Source organism: Python bivittatus, unplaced genomic scaffold (genome assembly GCF_059951505.1).
Source record: "Python bivittatus isolate LINGU-HERP-01145 unplaced genomic scaffold, Pbiv_v1 ctg000590_np1212, whole genome shotgun sequence".
Lineage (NCBI taxonomy): Eukaryota > Metazoa > Chordata > Lepidosauria > Squamata > Pythonidae > Python > Python bivittatus.
This window is the reverse complement of record NW_028277086.1, coordinates 11,265,634-11,275,482: the sequence shown is the minus strand read 5'-3', so window position 1 is coordinate 11,275,482 and position 9,849 is coordinate 11,265,634. Positions and strand designations below refer to the sequence as shown.

The 9,849-nt window shown below is 46.2% G+C and overlaps 1 protein-coding gene across 1 annotated transcript; it reads left to right on the top strand.

Annotated features, from left to right (window-relative positions):
• Window positions 1-4,821: 4,821 nt before the first annotated feature.
• LOC148214748 (uncharacterized) lies at window positions 4,822-8,696 on the top strand. Its single transcript, XM_088149270.1, has 3 exons — window positions 4,822-4,935; window positions 5,937-6,673; window positions 8,492-8,696. The coding sequence occupies exons 1-3, from the start codon at window positions 4,822-4,824 to the stop codon at window positions 8,694-8,696; spliced, it is 1,056 nt and encodes a 351-aa protein (XP_088005396.1).
• Window positions 8,697-9,849: the final 1,153 nt, after the last annotated feature.

The window sequence follows — 9,849 nt, the reverse complement described above, 5'->3', positions numbered from 1 at the left end:
GAATGAATGGGGGAGAAAAGGAATGGAGTGAAAACACTGATAGATTTGCCCTTGCCTAGAACAGAACAAGTTGTAAGAATGGGAGAGATTAGTTTTCATGTTGCCAAACGATGTTATCTAGCAGGTAATCTTAACACCATTGTTATTGTTTTTCCCTGTTGTTGTAAAGTCTGAGATACCACAGTAATCAAAAGAGATGGAATATAGTAAAAACCTTGCAAAACTGTCCAGTCTGGAACGGTTTGCACTGATAAGGGACTGTAATGACATGTAAACACAAGCAGGGCTACCACCATTTCCATACTGAAATGGTTAGAAGGAGACATAGAGAGATAGCTTCTTTTTAGTATCAACTTCAAATGAGATTTAAGTGGAAAAACCATTCATTTGCTAGGTGACATCTCAAGGCCTTCCTTTCCATGTTGTCTGTCTAGAAGATCTGTCCACCATTTAATAATATGAATAGCCTTGGGGAAGCTGACAGAGTAAAAGCAAATAGAACAAGCTGAGAAAGTAAAGGAAGCTACAGGTCATTGTTGGCTTGTGATATTTGGTGAAGGGCCTTGGGCGTCTCTTCCTCCACATCATAAATCAAATGTTATTTTATCTTGTATCTTGCTTGGCAGCTGTGATGTTTTTTGCATTCTGAACTCCTGCCTCATCCTCGCTCTCTTTGTATGATCTTGCAAGATTTAGTTTCTCCATGCTGTGTTGGCAGACCATCCCACTCAATCTCTATACAGTTGTAGGCATCGTCCTTTAAGAAAGTTCAGGAAAAGTAGAACAGGGCCCAAAGAGGGCAGGTTGAGTGATCAGAAAGGCTGGAATGGAAACCAGTGGGATGAGATTGAAGGAACAAGTCTGTTTACTCTTGAGAAAGGTGGACTGAGAGGGGTTATGCTAGCATTTCTGAAGAGATGTCACACACAAATTCATGATATTGCCTCTTTTGGCTCACAGTGGAGGACTTGGAGTAATAGTCTTGAGTTCCTAGAAAGAAAATTTGAGTTGAATGTTAACTCAATGGGTAACAGTAAGAGCAATTTGATAGTGAACTTAATTACCCAGTGAGATGGTCTATGTCTCTTCACTGGTCAGAAGGAGTCTAGTTGCACCTTTTCAGACTTACACATTTTGTTAAAAAGAATAAACTCTCCTCCTACAAAGTGCTTTCACTGGATGTCTTTAAGCAGAGACTGACTCTATCAGATGTGCTCTAATTTGGATTCTTGCATGGGTTGAATTCCATGTCCTACAGAGACCCTTCCAATTCTGTGATCCTAATCTTGCAAATGTTTAGGACTGGCAGTCTCCCACCCCAAGCCCCCATTCCTAGTGCCTGCAACTTTTCATGGAGTCCTCATCCTGGCAGATAAGGCTTTCTCTCTTCCTGCCTGTGCATGCTAGGAAGAGATTAAGCTAGTGAGTGTTGGCATATCACACAGCTGTTAAAAAAACAAAACAAAACAAAAACTGAAGCCCTTCAAAGAAAGAAGAAGGATTCAACAGTAATGCCAGGTCACTCTTACTCATGAGATATCCTATATGCTTGCAATATGCTGCCTCTTCCCCATCATATTATCTTGATGCAACCATATGGGTTAGCTTGCTGCGATATCATAGAATGGAAGGGTAGGAAGGTAGCTTAGAGATCACTCTGGACAGTACTTTTTGTGCACTGTCACCAGCAGAGAAATTAGAACAGGACAAGCAGCCTTTGGGGTCAAGTGGGCTCATTTTGAATTTGGTTAGCTTGTTCTGGGCGCTCTTTAAAAAGGGCAACGTTGCCTATTCAGGCTCTGATGATGTAGCCAGTTCAAGAACACCTCTTTTTCAGAAAGCAAACTGGGAAAGTTCTTCCCTACTACACCCTCTGTCAAATGTGTCTATAAGGTATGATAAAAAAAATAAAATCAAGATAGTGGCCACAATGAGGCAGTTGAAGCTTGCCCTGGTTTTTACGTGCGATGCACCACCTCTGCTTCCTCTTCTCAAGTCTTCTATTTAGCAATTTCCAGCTGTTTTGTTCAGTTATAAAATTACACGTCTAACTTAAGCTGCAATTATGCCATGAGGAAAGGAAGACATGGTCTACAAGCCTCCTGCTTGGGGCATCATTTCAAGGGTAGGGATTAAGTAGCCCCATCTTTAGAGCCAAGGTCTCTTCCTTGTCCTCTGCTACAAAGATAAGAGTATAATCACATTAGAATAGCCTTGCAGATCAGGCCAAGGCCCATCTTAGTCCAACATATTTCTCACAGATTCAACCAGATACTTCTCAGATGCCCAAAAAGCAAGTGATGGAGCATATCCCCTTCTTCCCATTATTCCCTTGCAACTGGTAATGGAGCCTGCCTCCTCTTCAAATTATTACATCCAGTGGCATCCAAGGGAGGTGTTTCAAGAGTGGCATCCATGGGGGGAGGGGTTTCAAGAGTAGTCTTCAATATTGATAGCCCTTGTTAGATCGGTCCCCCATGAATGTATCCAATTTCCTTTTAAAATCATCCAAGTTAGCAACCGTCACATCTTAGAGTAACAAATTTCAGCGGTCAATTACGTGCTTTGTTGGTTTGCAATGAGGAGCTTTGTTTATTTGCAAATGTGCAGGGGGAGGAAAAACAGAAAGAGAAAAAATCTACACAACCCATCTAGGTTTTTACCCATATTCCTGGCCAGTGGGTCCCAAACTGTTCTGATGTTTTGAAGGAGGCCAGGAAAATTCAGATTTATATTGATACAGAGATGAACAGAGTATGATATATATCTTACGAAGCTGCACAGTCAGCCCTGACATCTCACCTAGAAATGGTAGCCGAAGACTAATTTCTACTCCAATCCCTAGGATCTTATAAATGCTGGAAAAACTGTGGGTTTTTGAGATCACCCCCAAACTCTGTGGGCCAGTAGCAGCTGGTTGAGCTTCTTCCTTTCATAGTTTACATTTCTTTCAGTGTTTGTAAAGTCCCAGATTTGTCTCCTTCCTCTACCGTACGTTTTGAACAACTAATATAATTCCGGGCTGTCCTAAGTGGCCCCATCTAGCCATCCTTGGCTGATATCAAAAACTAAGCAGAACCAGTCATGCTTGATACTTGAATGGGAGACAGTCAGAAAATTTTGAGTCTAACATCCTGGAAGAAGGCAGTGGTCAGACAGTTTCCTCCCCCCACCCGCTTTTCTATCTTAAGCAGACTTTAAGAAGAATTTGCAATTCTGGGGCAAATACATGCCTATGCTACGGAGAAATTAGCAGTGGGGAAAATTAGAAGGAAAGAGAAAAAAGAGCTGTTTTGGTAAAGATGTGACCACTAGATGGCAACAAAAAGGTAGACTATTCTGACATCACACAGTCTTTGCTATCTTTGTTGACATTTAGTGGTTATCTGAAGTTTTCCAAGCCAGATCAGATAGCCCCAACCATGGCTCCTTCCTTCCTTCCTTCCTTCCTTCCTTCCTTCCTTCCTTCCTTCCTTCCTTCCTTCCTTCCTTCCTTCCTTCCTTCCTTCCTTCCTCCCTCCCTCCCTCCCTCCCTCCCAACGTGGCGGTTTTCAGATCCATTGGGCCTGAAGTCCCATGCTGGATATTTGGAAAGGATGGAGAAGCCTGGCTTGGGAAAAAATTCCTAAAATTCTACTTGCTAAATTTCAGATGGGTCTTTCTACTCCCAGCTGGGAAGACCATGGACAGAACTTGAACTGCCTGTGAGAGGAGGTTGTTCTGTCTCTGAGCTACAGGCCTTTCTCTGGATTGCTGGTATAAAGAACAAGACTCTTTATAGTCCCACATAATGGGGGAGAAATAGGCCTCATATCTTAGTGTGTGATGAATTAACCACATAAGCCTATTTAAAAAGGCTGGAAATGTGCCAAATATTGTGGTTTTGGCTTGCAGGGAATTTGAAGCACAAGAAATACTTCTCCATTTCTCTCTCTCTCTCTCTCTCTCTCTCTCTCTCTCTCTCTCTCTCTCTTTGTGTGTGTTTTTAAAAAGAAGCTTTTTCTCATTTAGGGCTGTGTGAGTAGTGCTGAATACCAAACACCAAGCAATGCTTACAGAGTCTAAGGCAAATTGGAATCTCAGTGAGAAAGAAATGGGAGAGGAGGGGAAGGTAGATATAATTTGAAAAGTGCCAACATGAATATATGTATGCTGCTTTCTTACCACTGTGTTCAACTTCTCCAAATAGGCTTCCTAAATGAATAAACAACTGTTTTATAAACCACCACAGGGTCTTCTGGAAGACTGTGTTTTGGGTGCCGTGGTACCTCCCAGGTTTTTCAGTTCTTTGCTACCTTCTCTGTCTAGTTCTCAGTCATGCCAGATAGATCCCACTGAAATGATGATTTGAGGTTAATTTGCAATAGATCCTCCATTGTTTGGCCCTTAGTAATTCTGCAAATAAGAATGTATGTTCTTCCTTCTGGGATCAAATCCACCTGGTTCTGCACTGTGCTTAGGAGAATAGACAAGCAGCAAATCATAAGATTTCAGAACTGGAAGAGTCCTGGAGATGGCCTCCAAAGGTGTTGAACTTCCTCTTCCAGAATCCTCAGAAAGCTGGCAGAATCTATGGTCAGTAACAGAGAACAAGTTTACTTCATCTTCTATAGGTTAGTCTTCCAGATATTCAGACAGCCCTATTTTTTTCCCTTATTTTAGCTCTTCTCAGGGTTGACCATATTTGGTTCTTCATTAGTGGGCAGAGTGTGATTGCAGTGTGAGGTTTGGTGGGGGGTGGGTCCCAGCTGGCGCCGAGAGCGTGAGGTGGTGCGCGGGTGGGATCTTCCCTCAGCTGGGAGTGTCTGGTTTTGAATGTGGATGTCTGATTGGATGGAGGGAACTTTACCCCAGATCGGGGACCCCAAGGGCCCAGGATTGGAGGTATTTGGGCCTGGCACCCCCGAGGACTATGCGGTGGGCTACACTATTGAGGTGGTGTCGGGTAGGCGACAATATGACAGGAGCTGAACGGCGGGCCATCTTCGGGGAAGACGCCCCTGGTGTGTGTTACCGGTGGCGTGTTCCAGCCCTCCTTGCTCGTTCCCAGGCCCTGGTCACCAGGTTCATAAGGGCCCTGGCCTCCGGCTGCTGCTGCTTAATGCCAGGTCAGTTAAAAACAAGGCCCCCCTCATATGTGACTTGATCACCGAGGAGGGGGTGGACCTGGCATGTATTACTGAGACCTGGCTGGGGCCCGAGGGGGGGGTTCCCCTCTCAGAAATATGCCCAGCTGGGTTCACAGTGTGACACCAGCCAAGATGCCAGGGCAGGGGAGGAGGGGTGGCTGTCATCATCCGAGAGTCTCTGGTGGCCTTCAGGGGCATTGCTCCACAAGTTTCTGGCTGTGAGACACTGTTTCTTAGGTTGGGTGCCCACAAACAGTTGGGAGTGCTTCTACTGTACCAGCCTCCTGCTGCATGGCAGCCTCCCTGCCTGAGCTGCTGGAGACCGTCTCGGGGCTGGCGGTGGAGTTCCCCAGGCTTATGGTTCTGGGGGACTTTAACTTGCTATTCCTGGGATGGACCTTGGAGGCGGCTCAGGAGTTCATGGCTACTATGGCAGCCATGGGCCTGTCTCAAATTGTGCAGGACCCAACCCGAGACAGTGGCCACATACCGGATTTAGTTTTCTTGTTGGAGCAATGGCAAAGTGATCTGAGGGGAGATTTACAGCTTTCCCCGTTGTCATGGTCAGATCATGTCCTGGTGACCCTGAGTTTCTCCTATGCCACCCCCCTCCACAGGGAGGCAGGACCCATGCGATTGGTCCACCCCCGGCACCTGATGGATCCATCAGGGTTTCAGAGGGAGCTGAGAGGTATTCCTGTGGATCTGCTGCATGGTCCAGCGGAGGCTTTGGCTGCTGCTTGGAATAGGGAGGCACCTGGGGCCTTGGACAGGATCGCGCCTATGTGACCTCTCTTGCCACATCAGCCCCGACACTCCCCATGGTTTATGGAGGAGTTGGGGGTGCTGAAGAGGGTCAAGAGATGTCTAGAGTGCCGCTGGAGGAAGACAAAGACCGAATCCAACCGAACACAGGTTAGAGCCACTATCAAGGCCTACATTGTGGCGATAAGAGCAGCGAAGCGCCAATACATCACCCTTATCGCGTCTGCAGAGTGCTGCCCGGTGGCCCTGTTAGGGATCACTAGATCCCTCTTTGGTAGGGGGGATATGGGGATTCATTTGCAGGGCCGCGTGGAGGAATTTTCAGAACATCTGCAGGATAAAATCGCTCAGATTTGTTCCGAGTTAGACTCTGAGTGTGGCGCAGGGTCTGGGGAGATACCAGGGGATCATTCTTGCCCAGTTATCTGGGAACAGTTTGATCCTGTTGTTCCTGAGGAAGTGGACAGGATACTCCAGACTGTGAGGGCCACCACTTGTCATCTGGACCCATGGCCCTCCTGGCTGGTGAAAGCAGCTTGGGAAGTGACATGCAGTTGGATCCAGGCGATAGTTAATACATCCTTGTGGGAGGGAGTGTTTCCAGCTGCCTTTAAAGAGGCATTGGTGCACTCCCTCCTCAAACCCTCCCTGGATCCTTCCGTACTGGACAATTTCCGTCCAGTCTCCCACCTTCCCTTTTTGGGGAAGGTGGTTGAGAAAGTGGTGGCATCACAGATCCAAAGGGTTCTGGAGGAAACGGATTATCTGGACCCTTATCAGTCAGGTTTCAGGCCTGGCTATGGAATGGAAACGGCATTGGTCGCACTTATGGATGATCTCTGGTGGGAGCGGGATGGTGGAAGTGCGACCATCCTTGCTCTCCTTGATCTCTCAGCAGTTTTTGATACCGTCGACCATGGTATCCTATTGGGATGGCTCAGGGGCTTGGGGGTGGGTGGCACAGTCTTGTGCTGGTTCACCTCCTTTCTTCGGGGCCGATCCCAATCGGTGGTGATAGGGAGTGAGAGGTCCCATCCTCAGCCCCTCCTTTGTGGGGTGCCACAAGGTTCGGTTCTCTCTCCGCTCCTTTTCAACATCTACATGAAACCGCTGGGTGAGATCATCTGTCATCAGGGGATGAGGTATCCTCAGTATGCTGATGATACTCAACTATATATCTCCATCCCTGGTGAGGTAAGTGATGCTGTGACCGCCCTCTCACAGTCCTGGAGGCTGTGAGGGTCTGGATGGGGAACAACAGGCTTCAGTTGAACCCTGGTAAGACGGAGTGGCTGTGAGTTAATGGCTCCTCTGTATCCGGGACTTTGTCATCGTTGGTAGCACTGCCCCAGACAGACAGACCCAGTGCGTAATCTGGGGGTCCTCCTGGACTCACGGCTCCTGCTTGAAGAGCAGCCGTGGCCAGGAGGGCTTTTGCTCCGGGTTGTGCACCAGTTACGCCCTTTCCTGGATCAGGATGCCCTTTGAATGGTCACCCATGCCCTTGTTATCTCCTAGATAGACTACTGCAATGTGCTTTACATGGGGCTACCTTTGAAGAGTATCTGGAAGCTTCAGCTGGTTCAGAATGCAGCCGCGCGAGCTATTTTTGGGGCCTGAAGGACCCACATAACACCATTGCTCCATGAGCTGCATTGGGTACCGGTTTGCTTCTGGGTCCAATTCAAGGTGTTGATTATCACCTTTAAAGCCCTACATGGCATGGGACCAGGCTACCTGGGGGACCGCCTTGCCCCCACGATTTCAACCCGTCCCACCCGATCACACAGAGAGGGCATGCTCCGGACCCCCTCGGCAAAACAGCTCTGACTAGCAGGGTCCAGTAGGTGGGCCTTCTCTGCTGTAGTCCCTGCCCTTTGGAATATCTTGCCCCCTCACTCCTGGCCCCCTCACTCCTGGCCTTTCGGAGGGATCTGAAGACCTGGCTCTGCCATCTGGCCTGGGATGAGGTGGGAATCATCAAGTGTGGGGTTGGCTACTCCCTTAGAGGCCTGGTGTTGCTGCCTTGAACCATCGGCCTCCTGGATTTTTTCCTTTATTTTTTGTAACCTTTATTATTATAGGTTTTTAATTGTATATTTATTGTTTTTAATGTGTTGTGAGCCGCCCAGAGTCCCCCACTGGGGGAGATGGGTGGGGACACATTTAATAAATAAATAAAAATAAACTAGCAATAGCTGATTATAGGGCAGTGTAAAAAGGCTGTCCCATTCATGGGTATCCATTTATGACAGGCAATTGAAGCAATCAGATTCTGCATTTTTTGGTTTACCAATGAGGTAACCAGAGCAGAGGTCATCTGCTGTCATTGCTTGGTGGCCTGCCTATCACTCACAATTGGGTAAATTCTGCTACCATCCTGACCCTTTCTATACCTTCTCCTGGGTCCTTCTTCCATTTAATAAAAGAAGGGTTGTTTTCAAAGTTTATTTTGAAGGAAAAAGAAAAGAGTTTGGGTGAAATTCTGAAGGGTGGTGTTGCATTTATTTAGTTACAAGGTTCCAAGGGGTCTTTCAGTGTACAATAATCTCCCCAGAGGTCTCCAGTCTCCCTGGCTTCCCATGCTTCCATTGAAGTCCAAGAGAAGATGGTATGAAGGAATTCCTTTATCAGATTGGGAAGCTGGAGCTGCTGAAAGAGCTGCTGAATAACGAAAAGACCTATAGTAGTATACAACAAGGGCATCGAATGTACCCGCTGCCAGTTCCAAGAGTATCACCAAGAGAAATGAATAAGAAATTCTCAAGCATCCTGAGAATAAAACAGAAGGCTTTTATTTAAGGGAACAACATTTCTGAGCAATAACGTGACAGGTTCTGGCCCAGTATTAGTACATGCTTTAACTGAAGATAATTTATGGTTACTCCCTGCTGGAGTGGTCAGCTGGTATAGTTCTTTCTTACTATGCAAGGTTAGGGACGGTAAGTAAATCTAGAGAGGAAGTGGGGGAGCATCAACAACAGTGAGGAGATATTCCATTACTTTTGTGGATTTTGCCAAGGGAAAGCACAGCAGCAATGTGTGAAACGGAGAAATGGGGAGAGCAGACAGGGAAGGAGAACTTGAAGAGCTTCTAATCTGTTGTGGCACCTGTCTTTTTGATAACAACCCCCTCAAAGATTCAGACCACCCTGACTTTAAACATTTTGAGATGAACTTTGAAAACTTGAGTTTTCAAGTAGACTGGTGTCATGCCCATTGATGTGGAATGTGTTTTGGTTAGGGTATGTTGTCCCCCCCCATTAGTTTCAGTTTCAGTTTCATGTTATTTTATTTTATTTCTGTTTTTTAGGTAGGCTCATAGAATTATAGACTCATGGGGTTAGAAGGCACTTTAGAGATCTTCTGATCCTATCTTCACAGCAGAAATCTTCAGCCCATCCCAGACCATTTGAAAACCTTCAGTGATGATTCCACCACTGCTTCATAGCTCTCACAGGCAGGAAATTCCTCCTTATTTCAAATCTCTCTCTCTCTCTCTCTCTCTCTCTCAAAGCTTCCACCTATTGGTTCTTGTCTTACCCATGGACACTTCAGAGATTAAATCCACATTCAGGAAAACTGCTCTGATGTCTCCCCTCAGCCTCTGTTTCTTAGGCTAAACATACACAGTATTGTATTAGCCTAATACATTTGTATTTTAATGGTACACTGTTCAGAGTCTGTGCTGAGTGGGGTGGCCTTTGTAAATCTACATTATAAATCTAAAGTGCGGGCTTTGACCAGACCTCTCGTAATCCAGGGGAACTGCTGACAATTGCCTTACTAATTGTCCTCTTCAGGTTTTTTTTTTTTTTTTTTTTAAAAACATGTCATTTCTATGTGCAAGAATGGGGAGTGTAGCTGAAAATGTTAGGTCTGTGTCCCCCCTCCCCACATCAATTTATTATAACCTTGGAAAATCTGCTCATTTCCTAATAAGTTCAGAAAATAC